General features: G+C 37.1%; 1 protein-coding gene across 9 annotated transcripts in view; it reads left to right on the top strand.

Moving 5' to 3' along the window:
• RIMBP2 (RIMS binding protein 2) overlaps positions 1 to 23,334 on the top strand; it is a 136,889-nt gene that overhangs the window by 34,807 nt on the left and 78,748 nt on the right. For all 9 annotated transcript variants that reach the window (XR_009745720.1, XM_061466153.1, XM_061466152.1 and 6 more), the window contains exon 5: positions 8,290 to 8,427. Coding sequence is in view for 8 of the 9 variants with exons in the window: in XM_061466153.1 (XP_061322137.1) it covers positions 8,290 to 8,427 (138 nt within the window). In the remaining variant the exon portion in view is untranslated. The remainder of the gene's footprint in view (positions 1 to 8,289; positions 8,428 to 23,334) is intronic.

A 23,334-nucleotide genomic window follows, 5' to 3' on the forward strand; every position in this document is an offset into this window, starting at 1 on the left:
AGCCTCATGCTCTGCCAGGGGGGAGGGGAAGCCAGGAGGAAGCAGAGACAGGACACCTGACCCAAACTGACCAAAGAGGTATTCCATACCACAGCACGTCATGCCCAGGATGTAACTGGGAGTTAGCCGGAAGGGCTGGGGGTCTGCAGGGTTGGAGGAGGTATCGGTTGGTGCTTGGTCGGGCTGAGGGGGCGAGTTATCGGTCAGCTGGTGCTGAGGTGTTGTATTCTCTTCCCTTGTTATTTCCTTTATCATTATTATCATTGGTGGTAGCAGTAGTGATTTGTGTTATACCTTAGTTACTAAACTGTTCTTATCTCAACCCGTGGGAGTTGCATTCTTTTGATTCTCCTCTCCGTCCCTCCGAGAGCAGGGGGAGGGCAAGAAAGGGGGGGGAAGTGAGCGAACGAATTACTTGACTGGGTTTAAACCACGACACAAATCAATCTGAACTTCAAGGAATGTTTAAAATCCAATTGAACAGAAGTTCATGGAAGATATACATTGGGATCTTTTCAGCCTGATGGGATCAATCAGTGGCTCAAATATTAACTCCTCCTAAAAACCGGAGTTGGATTTTACTTCAAACTGTGTAAAGGGAAGGTACATATTTTCATTCATTAATGAAAAGCACTTCTGTATATGTGTATCAGGACTTTAATGATTGAGTAATAACAAAAAAAAATTGGCAATACAAGTATGTATGCATATCTGTATAGAGTATGTTAAGTGTGCTGAATGAATCTGAATGACTTCTACATCTTCCCCGTGCAGAATGGTTGAAAAGGGCAGCTTTCAAAGGAAGTAGCATATTAATTTCATGGCTAAAATGCCATCAATTTCAAAGGACTTTGCTATGGTAAGAACTGCGAACTACTTATGATAACAGTAAAGCATGCATTTGGAAAATCTCAATTATTGCTTTGGAGAATAAATTACCTATTCTGAAAAATGTGGTACCCGCATACCCTGAAAAGTTACTGTTTCAACTATCAAATAGAAAAATTTTGCAGAAATACAGAATGGACTTAATGCATTCACTGAAATGCTGGTGAAAATACATAAAAGTATTCGTGTACATAGATACAGCTCTTTTGTTAAGAAACATAGAGGCTTATATAGGAGTAAAGTCAAGCTTAATGTATCTGAACAGCTTACAACTATTTTTCTTGCCAGACAGTCCCTACTGATTGTTTCATATTCAGATGTAGTAGACTTGTTACTGATTTTTTCAGATTCAGATGTAGTAGATTTGAGTGAATTAGTACTTAGAGACGGCCTGAAAATAGTTTTGCCAGCTTAGCTGAATCTCCCGTCTCAGTTTACCTCGAGCAGTAAAGCTTCTTATAATACATCACCTATTCTGTATTGACACTCCATTCCTCTATATAGATTGGTGTTGTCCATGTCAGGACAGGATGTTGAAGTGTGTGATGAAAATTGTGATCTAAAAATCCTGGTGTATCCTCATAATATATAGATAACAGACCTGCCATCTAAACCCAGCTGTGAAAACTGTGACCAGTCTACAGGTTCTTAAAATTGGCAGAGAACTTAACAATAAAGTATGTAAATAAAATCCCTAATTCATCAGATTTTCAGGAACTGCAAAATCATGTTTTTATGAGTCGTGGTTTTGTGAAACCTAGATAAACTTTTGTTTTATTTGTTATGAATTTATTCTGGATATTTAGAAGGAAGGAATACCTGTAGTTCTCAGAGCAGAGGGTAAGGCCATCCCAATACTGTGAAAGCACTTGTGCTGGCCCCATGGTTTTGCAAACTTGTTCTTTGGTTTTGTGAAACCTAGATAAACTTTTGTTTTCTTTGTTATGAATTTATTCTGGATATTTAGAAGGAAGGAATACCTGCAATTCTCAGAGCAGAGGGTAAGGCCATCCCAATACTGTGAAAGCACTTGTGCTGGCCCCATGGTTTTGCAACTTGTTCTTTGTTTCTTATTTTATATACAGCCATAAATGAATGGACAGAACTATAAAGTTGATTAAAGAAGGGACTTAATTAAGGATTGTAATTAAAGTAGTGGAGAAAATTACAACTGAATTGAAAATTCAAAAAGAGCCTGTGTGATGTAAAGGCTAATGGTGTTAAGGCAGTAATCTCTATGAAATAATTCATTCTGCTTCTATTAGTCTTTTCTAATGAGATTAAGGATGACATGGTATGATCTTGCTAATTAAGTTGTTTTGTGACTTTGAAATATGAAGAAATAGTAAAAAACTGGGGGTTGTTTAATATACCACAAAACTCTCAAATTGTGTGACAAATATCCTCAAAATATTTCCATATGTTCTCAGTCATAATAAGGATGGAGGGTAATATTTGACTAGATACTAGAAAATAAAAACAAATGTATGTAATATAGAGTTAATCTCAGCCATATTGCTGTGTCAGTCAGCTGTTTTGGGTAAGATTTGGTGATAATGTAGAATTGTAATATATACTGGTTTGTTTTTTCTTTTTTGTTGGAAAAGTAAAACACAAAGATTGCAAAGCACATGAAGTGTTTTTTCTGATCTCAAAGCTGTATGAAGAATAAAGTGTGTGTTTATGTGCATCATTTGTAAAGGTGACTGCCTGCAGCAGATGACTTCACTGTGACCCTGTCAGATGTAAACTGCACAAGGTCAGGTATGGGACAGTGATATAGGAAAATGAGGAACCATTCTGTAAACTGCAGGCAGTTGTGCTGGGATTTGACTTTTGGATCAGTTTTTTGTTATGGATCTAGGACCAGCTGTGTGTGTGGTGTGCTGGGAATAGTGATAATGCAATACCCCCCCCCCCCTTTTTTTTTTTTAGGGTCATAAAGATCACATTGTTTTTTGCACATAATGTAATATTATTCCAGTGCCACAGTGGCTTCAATTTTTCTTCTTTTCAGAAGTAAAATATCATAGTTTTTCATTTTTTAAAAAGGTGCCATATACTATGAACAGAGGTTTTAAGCTGCTTGAGGCATGCAGTATTTCTCTGAGCTGTGGGTAGTACAGTGTGCCACGTCCCTTGATTGACACTGCACTATTGTATTGCATTACCACAATGAAGAGGAGATTGTTCTCTGTGATATTTTTAATATAAGAAATTAAGAGGCGTTTCCACAGTGCTGCTAGTCCAGGGTTTGCCTTATTGTTACCTATTTAGACTTAATAGGACAGTAATAAATTCTAATGAATTAATTATAGCCAGTAAATAAAATCTATTGTCTTGCTTAGCATGTGTATTAAATATATCTTTCTCTGCACACGTGCATGCACCCACACAGAGTGTAGAGCTGCATAATTATTATACATTGTAATGCTACTGATTATTTCACTAATACTGAATATTTCTCTGATAGAGCCAGAAGAAAAAGGGCATGTATTAAAAGCAGAGGCAAGTCAGGGTAATCCTTTCAATTTAAGAGGAAAGATTGAAATGTATTTTATGAAGGATTTATTGAAGTGTCTTATATTACAAACACCACTTTAAGAGCTGCTTCAGCAGACTGATAACTTGATAGTTGTTGACATTTTGCCGTCCATGTTGAATGGTATTGTCTTTCATGTAACTTGGCTACTGATTCTTCAGTCACAGTCCATTTGTCATTTGTAATCTAAGATCAAATTCAAATGCTGAATTTTTTTTAATGTATAGCTAGAAATTGTAAAATATGTGACATGATGACAGCATCTTTCAAATTAATTTCCAAAACACTGTTTCACAGCTGTGTCATGTAAGGAGTATTGCTGTAATTTGGTTTTGTAGTTATATTGGTTTATCTTCAAAGGTGATATTTACACCTCACTAATCAGAAGAAGTTTAGCTATTGTAAAATACATTGGTGGTTGTGATCTACGTGAAATTATGGTATAGACTCCAATATGACTTACAGTTTTAAAGAAAACATAATGAAGGTGTGACTTTATAGATGCTCCTTAGAATATCAGTATTCAGGTTTAGACCTTAACCTTTTACTGACATTTGCCTCTTGCTGATTTCAGCTGGAAAATAAATACGCAAACTGATAAAGACTTACACGTCCAACGGACCACGATAAGTTTTGTTATGCTGCACCTTTATGTATCGATACTTTGTATCACTGTATTATGAAATAGCATAATAACTAAGTAATGTTAAAGCTCCTCTGTTTGTGCTTTCTTTGTAAACTCTTACTGTGCTCTTTGAGCTTCAAACATAGCTGTTAAGCAGTAACTTTATCACTTGACCATGTCTGCTCTGCCTTCTAGGTGATTTTCCTAGAACAACTGTTTTGGTTCTTGAACTGACTTTCATGGCATATGTATGCTATAGCAGTGATCTCCGGAAAAGATCTGTGAAGGGTCAACTGTACTTGCTGTGTCTGTCACCTGACAATTTCCTGACTAGAAACTGTAATGAGTGTTACCAATAACATAGTCCCCTAAAAGATCATTTCTTAACCTGCATTTATAATAATGCAGTAGATACTAGAGCTGTAGATCTTTGAAACTTCAGTTGACTCATTGTAGTTTATACGTAGGTGTCCTGGGTTCAGTAGCAGTAGCAATCGTGTTTCTCCTTCGTGGTAGCTGGTGCAGTGCTGTGTTTTGAAGCTTGCCCCTGTTCCAGTGCAGTCTGGATCAGTCCATGGCAAATGGTAGGGCTGTGTTTCCACCCCTGGGGCAGTGGGTTCCAAGTGAACTGGACACCCCTCCAAGTAAAAGCAAACTGTGGCCTGCACTCTGCTGCCAAAGGAATTGAGAAAAATGCATTGCTACTGCTGTTTAAACCACGACAGTAGGAAATAGTAGAATTTCAGAGGAATGGCAACAGCGCTGTTTGAAAAGCTGGTTGCATATCCCAGGCTTGAGTACCAAGCCTAGAAACTATCCTGTCCCAGTGTTCCTGCAGCTGTGAGCTTGCATTTTCGAGGCCTGTGCCCATAAAACATCCTAGTGCCCATTGACACAGTCCTTGCAGGAAAATGTTACTGACAGGTGTGAATGTGCTTTACTTTATTTCTTTATGTTTTTAAGAAATAAAAAATTAACTTCTATAAACTCACACAGCATGAAGTGACTTCTCAAAACATATCTTCCCCCTGTTGAAAGGCTTTGATACTATGAAACAGTTCTTTAGCAGTCTGCTTGTGCCTTAATGAGTCATTCAGATAAACAGGTTCCAGTGAAGATTGAATTACGATCCTATGCAGCTGACACAAAGCAACCACTAGTTCTTCTCAAGAAACTCATGAATAAATAAAGATCCTGTGCTTCCAGGCCCAAGCCCAACAGAAATGGAAGGATGCATGTTTTTCAGTGTGATTTCCCATGTCCTACAAGTACAGCCTTGATCTTGCCATCAGAATTAGATTGGTGCTGCTGAAGACACCAAACATTATGTAAGTAAAGACATATAAAAATAGGTGGAAATGTGGGGTATGACTGGAAATATCTGTCATTAACTCTGAGCAAACTGTTAGACAGTAACCTCTGATATTTAGCTTGTACATACAGGATGCAATTCGTATGCCTTGTCATTTTGTATGTGGAGGGGCATTCTCCAGAGTTATTTTTAGAGTTCTATTTCAGTGAAAAATACGAATTTTAATGTCTTCATAAGAGCTTAATCATGTTTATCATCTACCAAGGCCAATAAATATGTCAGCTCTTCTCTGTTGTTTACATTATGGTTTTAGCACAAATTCAGGCTCCAGACTGTTGTGCTACATGCATGTAGCAACCAGCGTCATTTCTCTGAGAAGTTCACATTTTAGTGGGTGATATGATTAATAAGAGAGAAAAAGGGGTGGAAGTCATGGAACAACACCGGTGGGAATGAGAGTAGCCTTGTTGCGTGTGGTGTCTCACCTGGCTGAATTTGACTTAGTTTGCATAGGTACCTGTGAAAGCCGCTGAGAATTTTAAGGAGGACAGTTGGATACCTGTGACAAATGCTTATAGAGAAGCTTTTTGGGGCCTAAGGAAGAAGCACAGAGATGCTTATGTAAAAATGCTGTTGGGGGATGAAAGGTGGAATTGTTGGCTGAACAGAGGAAGGAACTGATACTTTGATAGTTTTTAACAGGATTTAAACAGGACAGTGCTGTTTACTGGGTGGAAGGAAGCTATCGTCATGTTTCCTCTGCTGACCGGACTGCACAGTGTAGTGCTGGATCCCAAGCACCCTACACTGTCTGGACTGATTTGAGTGTTTCTGAACTCCTTTCCTACCCTCTCACAGCATAGCTGAAGTGAACCATCTCTGCAAAGATGGGGGCTCACCTAAATTTAATTTGCTGAGCTTAGTCAGCATATCTTTTCTACTCAATTTTTTTTTATTTTCTAATTTTGAAATGCAACCCAAATCAAATCCCATGTAAAGATGCCTTACTGCTTCATAGCTCTGGTTGCAACACCATTTGTTTCTGAAACAGTTCTTTCGAGATCTCTAACATCTTTGCATGCAGTTATTTTGACCTGAATATTATGAAAAGAGGGGTGAGCAGATAAAGCATGTGGTTCAGAGTGGTGAAGACTTTGTGCAGAAGGGAGGACACAAGTTCTTACAGAAATTAACTGCAAAACACGCCTGTTTTCTGCAGGAGTTGGTCTGTGTGGTGGGTTGACCCTGGCTGGACATATTTAATCTTAAGAGTGAGAAATTCTTTTGGGGAAAAAAGTTATCTTTACATCTGTGTTTTCTGTTCTTTTAATCAATGCACCTAATACTGTAACACTGTTAAATACTCAGCTTTTCGAGTGTGTGTATCTGACGAGGAATGTGCTCTACATGTTGTAATTCAAGGCATATAAATCTACTGACCGCATGCACTTCTCAAATGCTTGATGTGTGCATCTTCTGGAAGTTCTGAATTGGAGTTTTAGTAGTTTTCACCATGCTAGTCAAAGTTTTTCTTCTACCTGCATGCTTCACATTCCATCACTTGAATTATAGTCTTGTAAATTAAGTATTAAAAATCATAGGGCTTTTTTGACAGTCCTACATCTGATGATCTTAATGTAGTGAAAACAGCCATGAATTCATTACTGTCCATGAAGGGGACAGTCACATAGGTATCTTTTTATGTAATCATCTTAGTGATTTGCTAAACTGCTTCTGGGAATGGGAAGAACAAGTTAATTGCATTTCATGCTAGACTTTACAACTAACTTTGATTCATTTAAAGCTGTCATAATGATGATGCTGTGTTCCATTTTTCTTTTAATCCTCTTTTATTTTCATAAAACTTCTTCAGGTTTTTTTTTGTGTTTCCTGAGGAAGCTGTTACAATCAATTGTTACTTGCTTCAGGTGGTATTAAAACTGATTGACTTTTGGTGTAAGGAAGGGAAGCTAATTTTGCCTGAGAGAAGAACTGCTTTACTGGATTTTTTTGGTTTATGAAGCTGAACTATAAACAATTAGGACCTTACCCAATGATCAGTGGAAGGTTTTCCACTGGTTTCAATGCCTTTGGGGTTGTGCCTGTCTCAGTAACTTATAGTCTCTAATGAGTCATTTTGAAAATGGTGTTTGATTGCTCAGAAAATGCTAAACAATGTATTAAGTAGTTTTGAACTATCCCAAATTCAGGATCTTTTAAGCTTCCTCAGAAACATGTGCATTTCAGATTATATTTACGTGAAAATATAGTGCATTTGGGGTGGTTGTTTACAAACCTTCTTGAAAAAGGAGATGTTGATGTTTCAAAAGAGGATGTTGATGTTGCTGAGGTCCTGAAAAAAATGAAATATCAAACCGGTGATTGCTGTTAATCTAGGGGGTTACGTGGGTGAGCTTTCAAAACATCCTCAGGATTTCAAATGGTACTTTGTATAAGCTTGGCTGGAACTTTGTTGCTAATACAAAGAGATATACTGGCAAACTCCAGCCTCGAATGATAAGTACTAGCCAGAGTTTTTCTGCCTAGTTTTATGTCCCTACATTTTATAGAGAAAATATTGAAACTCATTTTTTTTCGTTTACTCTGAAATGGATTTCCTGCAAGGGACCAATAACCACACTATTTAAGCCGTATTTTGGAGGTTTATATTGGGCTTGAGTTTTGTTCCCTGCCCTGACAAAGTGTTTGTTCAGCAAGGTTGAATTTACTAGTTTAGATTGACTTCTGTCATATATAATGTATATCAAGCCATCACTTTCAAGCAGCTTTTGGGGGCACAGACAATGAAAAATATATTAATGAAACATGCCGTGTTGTAGGAAGAGCAACTGCTAGTCAGCTAATACAAATGCTGTTTTAACAGACTGGTCACTTGACTTACTCTGTTTTTATTCTACACAGTTTGGATATGATCCATCATGTCTGCAGCCTGCAACATCACAGAAAATATTTGATCAGACTCAGTTTTTAGAAGAGACCCAGATTTCTAAGTCTCATGTCGCCACCTTAAATCAAGATCATCAGCATTGGCAGTTTTTAGTAAGTCTTATTTCTTTTTACTATTTTATGGCTGATGAATTTAAAGACAAATCTAGTTTTGCATTCCTGCTGCTTTTGTTTGTTCATTTGGTTTTGTTTGGGTTGGTTTTGTTTGCATGTCACTAACATCAGGGGGCTGGGGTTTTCTGAGGGGGAGTGTTTGGGAGATGGAGGGTTTGCCTCAACAGTCTTTATAGCAATAGATTTTGTATTGATTTCTTAGAATCTTGTGGAACAGTAGAAGTACTTAAATGATACGTATGTAGTAGGGACATAATTTAAGTGTAAAAAGAGAGTTCAGTAAAGAAAAATGTGATAGAAATTGTAATTCCAATGATTTGTTCTGGATGCACGAGTACAAAAATGCAGGGCATAGTGCTTAGTGCTTGAGATCAGCACATTCCATTCTGTTTTGGTGTCTACATCCTGACACTTGATTCTGAATGTCAGATTTTTTCCATTAGGGTTTCTGTGTTTGCACACATACTGAGTTTCAGGCACCTTTTGAAATCAGAGAAGGGTCCTTTGAATATAAAAACTCTAGAATAATCTTAGTGTACCTGAAGACAACTTCCAAAGAGGAATATGTGTGCCAGTGAGGTGTCTTTAATTCTTTCTTTTAGGTAAAATACTTTCACTTAAGAACAAAGATATTTCAATACATAAATGGACAAATTTCTGTTTCTTCTTAAAATCAGAGGTGCAGATGGAACACTACATTTTGTTTCCTATAATTAATTGCTGTTTTATCTGCTTTTGCTTTCATTACACTATTTACTTCTTTTTGGACTGTGAAATCATAATGGGTGTGATTTCTCTTTTTAAACTTGTTAATGTAAACAGAAATGCTGTGAAAAGGGAGGCAAGCTTTTGGAAATTGCTAGAGAAACTAGATTGAACTTGTTGTCTTGAGTTGAATTTTGGAGTCAATTTAGTCAATTTCAAGTAGTAAATGCAGTTTGCTGAGTAGAGATGTACTGTGTATAGGGTTATCCTCTAAACACTTGTCAGTTGCTCAGGATAGCAAAGCTATGATTTCATGGTTGTCCTTTTCACAGAAGTGCCTGCTTAGTCAAGCTACTTCTGCATCTGCCCGCCCCAGCATCGTTTTTGCACAGATCAGGTCCTTCTACAGCAGCAGAAGCAGTTGTAATGGCACATTTTGGAATGTGTAGCATGCCTTAAGGGGGTGAGCGATGAGCAGGTGACTGCTCTCATGCTACTGCCAGCACAAACAAGTCCTAGCACTTCAGATTAATACTGGGACATGAGAATCCTTCTGTGAATTTAAAAGTTGCAGAAGCTCTCCATACTTTATCTGTCTTTTCAGAAACACTGAAAAGACTACAACTGACTTAATTCAATGATAATGAAGCAAATAATATAAGTTTGGAACTCTGCATGCCTTTATTCAGTGTCTGTTCATTGTCCGTGACTGAGTTATAAGATGTAGTTCATATAGCACCTTTGATCTTCAAAGGACTTAGCAACCAGTAACTAACAGAATAATTTAAAGAAAATTCTTTAAAAGGTACCATTTTTAAAAGTAGTATTCTCACTGTTCTTACACTGTACCTCACTGAGCTGAAAGTAAAGGCTTAAAGCTTTGCTTTAAGAGCCTGATACTTGAAGCCTGAGGTTCTAAATTTGGTGCTGGATTTATCCATTTGAAGGATATTAGTTTGATTGCATCAAAAGTAATGGTATTTAATATGACAAGAGAAAAGTGCATAAATGTGATATTTTGAATGGCTGTTAGAGCCTTCTCTGCATCTCTGCTTCTGAAAAGAATAATTACATAGTTGTGATGTGAACTGAATGTTAAGGTTTGGTAAAAGATACCTCTGGTAAAAGAAGTGATGTCAATCTCCTAACATTGTGGTTAGAATTTCCCTTAACAGAAGTCATTTGAGAAGTTAGCTTTTGTGTGTAGACCTAGACCCAGTACATAGACAAAAAACAACTTGAGACAAAAATGGGATGTGAATGAAATTAGTGGGAATTTTTGCTGTTCATTTCATTCACATAAATAATTCATGCTTTCAAGCAGCATAAGGTGTTGTAAAACAAAAAACAGCGGTTTGGATTAGGGTCTTGAGAACAGAATAGCGAAATGATTATTTGCAGCAGCTCATTTAATTCCAACATAGACTGTCACTGAGTCCACTCAGGGTCTGTTCTCCCAGCTTAATTTGTCAGTATTTAAGTGGAACCCAAGAAATGTAAATGATTGCTGGGCAATAGCAGCCTTCTGGATGAAGAGTAAACTCTGGGCTTGATACCAGGCTCCTTTTAAAACACTGTTGTTTATATAGTATTGCAGTACAGATAGTGAGAGAGTTAGATACTCTGATGCCAGGATTAAAATTTCCTATCAACATATTAAGCACTGTTTCTTTCATACTGTAGTTACAGTATTTGAGGTTAAATTTTCACTTACTGTTCACTCCTATTTAATTTTTAATTAATTCCTGCAGCTGTATCAGGAAAAATAACTTTTAATCATTTATACTGAGAATCAGAAGCAATAAGTTCAGTTTTCATTCTGGTACTGTATGTTTCGGGAGTGGTTTCACTGCAGACGGAAAATCCTGTGTTTTAGTAAACAGAGACCAAATTTGTTATTTACAGACAAATGTTCCCTTCGCCTTCTGTCACAAGCTTTCTGTGTACATAAATAGAACCGGCTTGTACCACTTACCTGTTAGTTACCATGCAACAGCAGCATTTGACACTGCCTGCAGCTGCACTGAATGACGTGCAGCTCCCTGACTGTAAATTCAAGTGCTCTTGTGTTTAGAACTGGGGTTGATAAAAAGGACATTAGTGTGGGTATAATGCCACTTTTGCCATACTAGCAACATGTCAGCAGAGTTTCTATAACAACAGCACTTTGCTGAGAGATACAGCCCTCTATCACATGTTCATGATGGAAAAATTGTAATGGCTTTATTCTATTGCAATATGTAGTTTTCTCTAAAATACACACTGAGCTCAATTTAAGCCTTTCTGCCTCTGTGCAAAACAGGAATCTGTCATGCTTTCCAAAGATTCGCTTGAATTTATTTGTTCCTGAGGTCAGAGTACTAGGTGTTTAAACTTTTTTTGTGAATATTTTAGTGTTATTTGCTATTCAGAGCTGTTTTTCAGGCTCTTTATGATGGCAGAACAGTGGGGCTTGGTGTAGTGGGATAATAATTAAAAATATGAATGCATCTGATACAGACCTTAGTGTTTAAGCTGGATAGCCAGCTCTATGAAAGGAACTTTTTGAGGTCACTTGTCTTTCCTGTACCCTGGACACGTGTGAGATTTTTAGCAATGACATCAGCAATATCCATGGGCAAAAACAGTATCTGGGTTTTGATAAATGCTGAAATGAATCATAATGTATTTGAATTTTTATTATTTTTGGTCTCTTGTATTTTTAAACGCATAGCATGAAGTGCCAATGAGCTATTTCAATAGTTTATTTCCCTTTACCATTCCATCATCGGTTTTCTTCTCCGTACCAATGAAATTACTTAGATAATGTTCCATTTCTAATGGTATTTTCTCAATTGACTGTTCGAATTCTAGATTGATAGTTCAAATGTAGAATTCTGTTTTAATTTGGTTGATACAGTGCCAGTATAATAAAAGCCTTTCTTATCTGCTAGCTGTGAAGAGAACTTCCGTCAAAAATAGATCTTTATGTGGTTTTAAAACCCAATTTTTTTTCTAATTGGGGTTAGAGCAAGTTGTTACATTCCTGAATGAGTGAGAGCAAGGAAAGATATTTAGAAGCCCAAACAATGAGGTCTGTCCAGTGCCACACTGGATTAAATCAGTAGCCATGAAAGCAGGCTGACCTTTTTTCTTTCTTCCTAGAACATAATATTCTTACTCCCTGAGTTTAAAAAGGTTGTTGACTCAAATATGACCTTTCAAGGAAACACTCTTGTAATACAGTTTGTATTTTTTTTCTTTTATGGAGTAATCAGTCAGGGTAGGTCAGGAGAGGCACCAGCTGGGAGCAGGTACTCTCAAGCACTGTTGCTGTTGCTGCCTGGGACTGAGTGGCTTGCATGTGTGAGAGTGGCTGTTAAAGGAGCTCTGGAGAGATGAAGCGTGCTCAGATGTCCAAAAGAGCATAGGTGAGTGGGGCCTTTAGCAGACTCAGGACAGTTTTGTCTGTGCTGGATGCCATGCTGTCTTGTTATGATTCTGGAAAATATACATGTATTTTTCAAGTGCATGTAGTGGTGAATTCTCTTATGAATACATCCATTTATCCTGCTGAATTATAAAATTCAAATGTAAGGCCTTCCGATAAGCTTTATTGTATATATTAAAACTGTGAAGATTCTTTTATTAAAAACTAGGCATTTGGGGTTTGTGATTGCAGATTTAGGAGATATCCCAAAATTATCTCAGAATAACTGAGATAACTGAGCAGTGAATTTGGTCTAAACCGACAAGAACAACAAAACACTTTTATCTCTGTTCCTTTATAAGGAACAGAACAAATGAGCTAAGTAATATCTAAAGAAAGTCTAAGATAGACTCAGGAACTGAATGCAGATTATATGGGTAGTGCTTGCAGGGCCTGTTTTTCTTTTTGCATACTGTCATATAAATGCATCCAGCCAACAACCAGCCAGTGATGCAAACCTTCAAAAGTTCCCCTTCCCCTAAAAGAATTATTTTCTGAACCTGGGATATAAAGTGTGGGTCTGTCTAAGAGACACTGCATATATATATTTATATATACACATATATATATGCACAGTCAGTGCAATATATGTATATATGTACTCTTTTTTTAATCTTGGTTTTGTGTTTATGGATGTAGTCTATATTTTCATAACTCTCACTACCCAGCATTCTGTTCATTCCTCTCCGAAGGGCTGCCATCTGCATAAATCTTAGCTGTGTATATTATCTTCCTCCTAAATGTACTGTATGTCAGTCCCAGTTTCCTCCTAAATTGCTTCAACAAATGTAATACTAGTATCAGATAACTGAAGAATCTCAATGCACTCTCCGTTACAGCAAAACAAAAGGCTTATGGAGCAAGGTGATTTATTACTTCATTTTTCTGAAATGCATTATAAGATTAATTTTTTTGCTTATACTTTTTGATATCCTAATTACATTTGCCTCTTGTTTAATCATCTTTAAGACAAAATAGTATGTCTGAGGAGAGAACATTATTTAATTAACTTTTCCTAATGAATCAGACTGCAGAGTTTTCTGGTAGCTGCATTTGCTAGGCTGCTTGTCCAGTAAATTTTGAGAAAGATATTTTAAATGAAATCCTTTTCTGAATATAGAGCCTTTTTGATATTAGAGCCTGTAATGAGCCCATGGCTTGGTGGTGTAAATCAGAGATAAAAGGCGTACTGAGGAAAAGCAGATTGGATGTCAAAAAGATACATAAAACTGTATTTCTGAGCTGTCCTCTTTCATCAAGCATAACCAAAAAACCAGATGTCTGCATAGGAGCATATTAGTGTGTGGTGAAGTTTACAGATTCCTGTCTTAACCTGTGCTTAACACTCATCCATATTTTATATGCACAGATACTGTGTTTTCAACTATGTTTGGGATCTCTATGTAAATGGCCACTTGTCTCTCCCTGGGCAATATGTACCACTAGGTGGTACATCATCTGTGGCCTTGGTATGGCTTATTTGATTTTGAAGGGCCAGAAATTAGCTACATTGGTTAAAACAGTTTTGAAGCAATCATCATTTGGAATGTTCTCACTCTTTCTTTATTCACACAGCTGTCCATAGGTATCTGCATTGCTCTTGAAGAAGCCTCAATAGGTGATTTTCTGTATTTGGGGGAAAGGTGCAATGTAAGTGCCTTGCCTCTTAAATCTAATGACAGTGAGGTCTCATTTTTGGATTTTACAGAATGTTCCTCCAGAGTGGCTGCACTGCTTCATTTCTTTCTTAGAAAAGTAATAGTTTCAGTCACTGTCAAACCATGAGTTCATCGTTACCTGAGAGGCAGTGGGTGGATGAAGGAAATGAATTGTGCTCAGCATAACAAGGAGATAATGAGCTATATAAATAATTAGCAACACATTTTAAAAATATGCTCATATAGAGCCAAAAGTATCTTGGCTTAAGTGCATGGTCTCAGAGATGTAATTGAGACTATTCATTTCAGCAAGGCAAATATGGGGATTTTTAGAATTCATAAAATCTGCAGTAATAGTCACGAAGGAGCAGAGTATGATTCAAAGCAAAGCACACTGCATAAAGACCACTCATGAATATATTTGGAAACTTCCTGGTTCCTTCTTTCACAGTAGACAGCATGTTTTGTGTAGTTGCCATGAAGATTTGCAGATCGTATGTGTCAGTTGAAATTGCAGAAACAAATGGTGTAGGCATCCTCACCTGGAGGTAAAACCAAAGCCAAACAGGTGAAATCTACTCTAACAGCTGTATTGTTTCGGTTAACAGAATAAAATATAAATAAAAGACAAGGCAATTCTAGACACAACTGGTGCTTCCCGAGATGACTGGAAGATTCATTTCAATGGGATTTGATCTTTTACTAAAATCCAAGGCCAGTATTATATATGCATTTTATTGAGATAAGAAAACAGCTTTATAACTGTTAAGAAGGCAAGAGTCCATTATCTCTTCACTGATGGTTCCTTATGGGCAGGCAGGATTTTATATGAATATGGCAAGAAGGTGTCTGAGGAAGCTCTTAGTCACTGTCATGGTTTAACCCCAGCCAGCAGCCAAGTGCCACCTCCTGCAGGCCCCAGTGTGATGGGGAGGAGAATCAGAAAAAGGTAAGACTTGTTGGTTAAGAACAGTTTAATAATTGAAATAAAGTAAAATATTCTAATAGTAATAGTAATGTAAAAGGAAAGGAGAGAGAGAGAAATAAAACCAAAGACAGACAAGTGATGCACAATCCAGTTGTGTTCATGTAGCCATATGGCTAATCCAGGTAGCTCTGTTCTAAGTATTCTGGCTGAGCTACTTGTGGTATTTTAAAATCCTGTGGGTTTGTTTATTTCCGTGCTATCATATTCTCCCCTATTTGCTGATGTATTTGTGTATCATTAAAGAATCATCTTTGTTCTTTAAATTTCTAGTCCAGTTTTATAGGTAGGAGTTAGCAAGTGGTTTGGACAAGTGTCTGGGCCTTGTCTTCCAAGTGATGCTTGCTCCTATTCCTTACAGTAGATGAGTTAAAGCCAAAATATTTTCCAGTATTTTGGCCACATTGCTAATACTCATTCATTGAATAATAGTGACAAAATTGAGAGTTATATAGACCTCCTGAAGAAAATACTCATCTTTCCTGACCTGCTTTCAAAAAGTAGTGCTGAAGCCAAGTAAGACCCAGTAACTTTACCTCAGTGCTTTAGCAGATAAAATTAATGTAATCTTTTAACTACACACTGAAGTTCCATGTGCTGGCCTACGAGTGTTGTGTGGCTGCTGGATTTAAATGTGTGCTACAAAGCAGCTCACGAGCAGCAGTCTAACCCCAGAAATGCACTGCTTTCCTTGATTACTTTCTCTGCTAGTAAAAATAGGAAGCAAGGCCAAGGATATGAGCAGGCAGAGGCAGGCTGTGACTTAGAGATGCGATATGTGTGTTGGTTGGGTTTTTTCTTTTTCTCTTAGGGATTTAAATGGAGATGTACTGGAGGGAAGTTAGCCCAGCTACTGCCCCTTCTTTTCTTTGTGGATTAATAGGGAACTCCAATCTGCAAGGCCTCAATCTGGCCCCTTTCATCAGCACCGAATCACTTTAAAAAGAAAAACAGTTCATGTGATTATCAAAAGCATTTCCATTTATAACATGCTGTGGCAATTCAGCTTAGACATAAGAAAATAAGAACATTATATATTAAAAGGATGTTGAACGTGAAAATTTATGAAACCTATAAATGTGGCAGTAAAATGCACATATAGCTGTCACTACATGGATTTGTGACTAACTATTGACACTTTAAATGATCATGTTCCCTTTACTTAGCCTGTGATAAGTACACATCAGCAAAGACATTAGAGACTGGAGTCCAAAGAAACAGTGATTAGCATATTTTAAAGTTTCCTGCACTGACTGCTTAAATATATTTGCATTAATAGAAAGATGAGACTCTTCATGAGGTTCTCTGCATGACAAAGGCTAAAAATAGTTTTATTAGAACTTTGGCTGCTGTTCTGCTAAATTTTAACAGTTTAGGGGAAAGGAAAACACACTTTTGAAAGGTTATAATTAATGAGTTATGTGTTGTTGGTTTTTTTTTTAAAGTATACCAAAATAACATGAAGAAACTGGGACAAGCATGCTATTTTGTGCCTTTGGCATTTTGATGGTTTGCAGCCTGGCTTCCCACTTGAGGTGGGGGTGGGCTTTGCTGTTGCCTGCTCTTAGCAGTGAGCCCTCTGCAGCTGATGAGAAGAATTCCTTGTGTAGGTTCTGAAGATGATTGCACAGAAAGAAAATTCTGTTCTGAATTTACAAAGCAAAACATTATGCCTGCCACTGTCCCATGTTGAAAGGAAATCCAGCATGGTGTAACTTTATTTGAGAGAATGTAAATTGTGTTCGTATAGTTGACAGTTTGAAAACATAAAGAAAACAGAAAGTTTCCTGTTGTGATGGTAGCAGAAAACTTCATCTGTGGCAGTAAAGCATCCATGTAGTGCTAGGCGTACTGTTGTGGAGAGAAGAGAAACAAATGAGGCTGCTGGAGTGAAAGTGAAGAAGCCAGTGTTAGATCATGCATGGAAGTTGTGATGTGTGGAGTGCAGATTTAGGCCTGCTGCTTCCATTGAGTGCTGTCTGGGATGTGAAAAGATTATTTAGGGAGAATAGGAGCTGCTCTTTTCAATTCAGTGCTGTAATTGTAAGTGGTATCGTAATGGGCAGGGAGATGATTATTAGGACACGAGCTCACCAGTATTGTCATTGCCATCATTGCTGCATGCTCTAGGGTCTGTGCATGTGCACTGATAACTTGCTTTTCCTTTATGAGCATAACTGTTCTGGCACATACTCTTCTGAGAGGGGAAAGTTATAATATTGTAAAAAAGGTTTTTTCTTATTTTCTGTGAATGAACATTCTGCTTTTCTAATGAAGTGTATACTTATTTGTTAAGAAGAGTTTAACAACTATATCCTTAGCTGTCTTTGGAGGCAAGCCCATGCTAAAAATTCAGAGAATAAAAGCTGTAATATTTCATAACATATCCTTGTAATACACGCCTATAGAATTCAAAACAGAATGTGCAGGAACCCTCTAAAACTGGAGTAAAAGCATAGAGTTTTCTTGCTTCTGAAGAAGTTTTCATGGTATGAGAAACATGGTATTGCAGGTAGCTAACAGAGCAGTGTTGTAGGTTATATGGGAACAATGCATTTGTTAAGGAAAGGATGTAGCAGTCCAGTGGTCTATACAGGTGTTAAGGAAATGTTTATTAGTGTGGATTACTTGTGTGGATGCAAGGCTGGAGAATTAAAGCTGAGTCTTATGTATAAAATCTAATTAGCCTTTTTAATTAAGGTACAGATGCTTACAGTAATTTTCTCATAACTTTAAGAATGCATGTGATCAAATGCTTAATGAGATTTCTGGATGTCTGACTCCATGTTGCAGTACTCTCAACACACTTATTAAAGGACTTGGTGTCGTGTTATATATTGTATGTAAACTGAGCTGAGAAATACTTGATACAGGGGACTTACTAGGAATGACAAACTGTAATTGAAGACTTTGTTGGGTTTTTTCCTATATGAATATACATTTTTCATCTTTTCAGTTTACCTCCTGTATTTGAACGATTACATTATGCAAGTGATGACTACTAAAACATCCATCCACTGCATTACATTTAACATGTAGCTCATCATGTCTGTGCATTTTTGGATTTTTTTGGGGATTGGTTTGATATTTCAGAATTGAATTGTTTTACCGTTGGTGCATGCTTGAGTTCTGACAACAGCATATTCTTTAACCTAAATACTAGGAAACAAGAGTTTGCTATTAGCTAAGGATTTTTTTCATACAAATTGTTTAATGAACATAGAGATTATTTAATGAACTTGGCCTTGGTGTATTTTAGACTTGTACTGTATCTTCACTTACACATAAGCTTCATCATGTTAACCCATGAGTTTCATTTAACCATGAATAGGGAGTGTATTCTTCCACCATATGTGCAGATCAGGTTTTGGTGAAGGTGTAGGACTGCACAAGGGTCCTGTCTGCACAATTCTGAATGTATCCAAGTTCATTTTACACTTAGATGCAAAAGTTCCTTTCTTAACTTCTATCTTTCTTAAGTTCAGTATATAAAGTATACTGAAGTATACATCATGTAGTGATGTAGTGCTTCTTTAGAAGTACCTAGACTAAAATAAGGGAGGAAAGCTGTAAGGCTATATTCAAATAAAGGGGAAAAAAAAGGAGAGGGTTAAAGAAGGGGAAAGGGTGAGGGGGAGAAGAAAAGGGGGAAAAACATGAAAAAAAAGAATTAGTCCTTAGTGCTGAAAAAAGAAGCATTTGGATGTATTAGTAGCATTGTGCCAGATGTGATTTAAATATGGGTGGGTGACAGAATGGGAGGCATAAGGATGATTCATAATCTTAGCAGGAAAAAAGAGTAAAGTAGGTAAGCTGTGGTGATGATGCGGTGTTGAAGGCACTTCTAGGAGTTTCCCCCAGGATATTAGGACAACCAGTGGTAATTTGCAGAGCATCTGGAATATTTCAGCTCAGCTAAACACCTCGTGTGAGAAGCTTATTATATGTATTGAAAGGCTGGATCCTCTGAGATCATTAAAATCTGGCCTTAAAAGCTTAAGAGAATAGTTTTTATATCCTTATTTCTAGCATAACATTTTCTGTTTCAGCACTTTTATTATTCTATCAGTTGGCTTCTAGCAGAAAACATGGATTTCAAAGATAATAAATTTCAGATTTCTAACAAAAGGTTCAGTTCATAGTTGATTTTTAAAGTTTTAATCTCTTACTTTCATCTTCAGCTGTGCTCCTGTAGAAAGAAGTCAGTAATCATACTGACCACTCTAAAGCAGAAATAAAGCATTTCTGTTTTAAAACTTTTTGTCTCTTTTTATTAAGTTTTCTATATTTCTGTTATGATTTGAAAGGACAAGAGAGAAGGTGTTAGTCACACACTGGCCTGTATTTACATGCTAATCTTTGTATTCATGCAAGTACAGTTTCTCTGGGAGATGTAGCTGGAAGAGGAGGAGAGTCAAATGCATGCACTGAAGTTCAAACCCCTGAGCTATAACTTTGTAATGTGAGCAGTAAGATTGCTAGAGGCAGTTCCTGATTGCATGAGAGAGATCTTGGATTTGCTGGATGATGATTATGTAATGGATCTCTGAAACTTGTCTTGAGATGCAGCAGGCTCTGGGGCAGTATTAGGCTCCAGAGCTCTCTACCAATTTTGTAGCAAACTTGATTAAGCCATTAAATTGCAGATCATTGCTGACAGTAAATTAATTCTTAATCCGAGTTCTATTCTGCACGACATTGGCAGACTTTTGCCAGGAGGCCAGTGGCTTGAAAATGGGTAATTAAATTCTGCTGTAAATACATTTTTATCTACCCTTCTGCATGCAGGAGCTGGCAAACAAGCGAGAGCCATGAATTAATACCTGTAATTTGGTTTAGTGGAATAAGCCTGCTCCTGTCAGATTCTGAAATGGAAACCAAGGCTATGAAGTGGAGAGTAAGATAAAGCAAGCTGACAAACATGCATTCATAAGATTTCCTGTTCTTATTTTGCTTTGTCAAAGATGTTGGCTAGTTTACAAATTTGGAAATACTTGGGTTTGAAGTCAGTGTAGAAGACAAGTCAAAAGCCTCCTAAGTAGAGCAAAAGTAGCAACAGTGTCAGGATGTATTCCGAGCGTTTCTGAATTATGTAGTTAATCCCTATGACCCAATTTGACAACTTCAGGAGGCAATTTTAGTAGGTTGTTCATCTTTGCTGACCATAGAGTTGTGCACTGGTTGTCACACATGGGTTTTATTATTGTTTGGACTTGAACCAAGAAGTATTGTTTGCAGTTTTTACTCAGAAGTATCAGAGGGAAACTAGAATCTTGTTTGCTAGCACTGTATTAGCACTATTCTCTTTCCATTGCTCTGAAACAAACCCAATTTGCTACTTTCCTTGCATAGCTTTTCCATTTCCTTAAGGTCCTGAAAGTTGGATAAGACTCATTACTTAAGGAAAGATGCTTCCTAATTCTTGTTAAAGAGAGAAGCAACTTTCTCCACAGTGTTTGCCTATGCTAAATAATTTCTAATATTTCAAGAGTTTAGGGGTACTTCCAGCTCTCCAATCTGATTTAAGTCCTTCATGGGGACTTTCATTTATGTACTCCTGAGGTTCCTTTCAGAGGATTGAGGCTCATCTGGAGCTCAAACAGAAAATTATATAGCAAGAGGGATGTCAAAATTGTGAGACATCCTTTTTAAAGGATGGTGCTAGTGACCAGTGGTTAGAGATGCCTTGAGAAAGGACTGAGCATGCGCAGCTGCATGTGTCTTTATCCGAATCATGGAGGGAGCTACCTTCATTGCTTTCCAGTACTCTTCTTAAAATTGTTTTGACTATTTTGTAATTGCGTGAATAATTTTTCCAGAAAAGAAGGAGCAAGAAAGAAGCCTGTGGGGATGTTTTAACAGCATTACTGGCTGGCTGTCTTTAGCTAGGAGTCAATCTGGGTTATAGTCAAGGTGTCTCCTGGCAACCTAATGTCATTAGCCCTAGCAGTGTTGAGGCTCATTTACTCTTTTGTGGTTAACATTGCAGACAGACCCGATTTGTTTTGAAAACGGATGTTTGGAAACTTCAGAAGCTAAAAGGTTTGCTTGGCAACAAACATGTCTATAAACTTTATCTGAAATGACCAGATCATATAAAATGGAAGATATCTGATAGTCACAGAGCCAAGAAAAACTCTTTTTGGCAAAAATCATAAGAAAAAGAGCTGTGCTATACTTAACTTGCTATATTTAACTTACCTCTGCTTTCTAAGGTTGGGGTTAGGGTTAGAACAAGGGTAAAAATAATTTGAAGATGTAGTGTAGAAAGTTGGGTAAGTTGTTAAAATGCAATTTAGAAAAGTCCTGAGAAAGCCACAGAGAGACAAGGAGGAAACATAGGTGCTGCTTATCTACAATAAGTGTTTGGGGCAATAAATGTTGTATTTAGTGATCTCCAGTGCACAGTTCAGCTGTAGAATTGCAAAGTATTTGACGTTTGAGGAGGTAGTAGAAAAAAAAAAAAAAGCAGCAAACTAGTTGTTTGGGAAGCAATGCTTTTTAATGGACCAGGTTATTGATAGCTTGCTTGGTACATGAGTAAAATAATTCATGTAAGGGATTTTCTTTGAAGTGATTGCTTTTCACTTGACCTGTGAAATGCATAGTAAGCAAGCCTGTCACGCCATGATCTCTAGTAGCCTCAGTATTCTTCTAACAAAATTCCACAAATTAAAGGTATGGTAAGACAGGCATTTTTAGGTGTCTGTGCAATTGTTTTGTTTGAGCTTGTGGAGTCTAAAAGCCTTTTGAGCTTCAATTCCTTTTTATCTTCTCAACATAATCATCCTGAGATTTCATTAAGCATACATGCAGAAAAACGTATATATGTTTTTATGTTCATCTATTTTATATATATATATATATATATATAATTTTATACATCTTTATATAGATAATGGTTTATCTATAAATACACATGCATGTAATTTTGTGTATGTTGAAAATCCACAGTCTGAGATTTGCTGGTTTGGTTTCCAGTGTTATTAAAAATTTAACCATGTCTCCAGCTGAGACACTTTGTCATTTTGAGAGCAGTGTAAATGTTAATAATTAAAAGCAATTAAAAATGTGTTAAAAGTCATGTAATTTTTATAGGCTGGCTGACTAAATAATGGATGCCTCATAGATTTTCTAGAGTGCCAGGGCATTACTAAACAAAGACTTTCTCCCATCCTAGAAGTCCTCTAGGAAGGAAATAACTTATTTGGTCAATTTGGGAATCCAGCTGAGGTTTTGGAGTGAAATTACAAATTATCATTCCTGGTGAGTCCCATAATCACTGTGTCATGTACTACTCTGAAGGAGCTCTTTATTTCCATGAATCCAGGGGTACGGGATTCCAAGTAACAGGTCAAATAGAAGCAACGGATGTAAAAAAACGATCTTGAATACATTGTTTCATGTATTCTGTAGTGACCATTAAGCCTATGTGTAACCATATTTTACAGGGCTCAGTGCTGAGCAGTAATTCTTAGTTTTCTAGCAAATTTTTATCTACTTTTCTCAAGGCTGATGGGGAAGCTAAGAAACAAAATGCCTCTTCCCTTCTCTCTTCTAAAAATAAATGAATAAGTAAATTAAAAAACCATAGCTGCATGATTAGGTCAAGAGAATTTGACACAAGAATAATAGAATTATTGTGTGGGTCAAGGTAATTGTAGCAAAGAGCAGTGCAACCAGAAGTTTTAGGTCAGTATTTCTTGACTGTATATAAGTACTTCTTACTGTTTGTCCATTACAGCACTGGCGCCACTGTCTCTTACAATGAATCTGTGCCCAAGAAACATTGGGTTAAGGGATGTTCCAAAGAGAAGCTTTTGGCTATCATAAAAGGCTCTTGCCTAAAATCTTACTGTTTTGCAGTGTGGCGTTGTTTACTACAGTTCCTTGGTTCAAAGAACTGAACAGGACAACAGGCTGCAATACCACCCGTACTAAGGTTGGCACTTTAATCCTGGATTTCCTTTAGTGTAAACATTCTCCAAGACATTGACATCAGTTCCAGAAGAAACATGCATATTGCCACTGCACTGGGTCCAAAGTTTTATGAGAAATTGAATTTTCCT

The sequence above is a fragment of the Pezoporus flaviventris genome, unplaced genomic scaffold, assembly GCF_033815535.1.
Source record: "Pezoporus flaviventris isolate CSIRO_AGI_PZ_B2104156 unplaced genomic scaffold, CSIRO_AGI_Pfla_v1 ptg000041l, whole genome shotgun sequence".
Taxonomy (NCBI): Eukaryota; Metazoa; Chordata; class Aves; order Psittaciformes; family Psittacidae; genus Pezoporus; species Pezoporus flaviventris.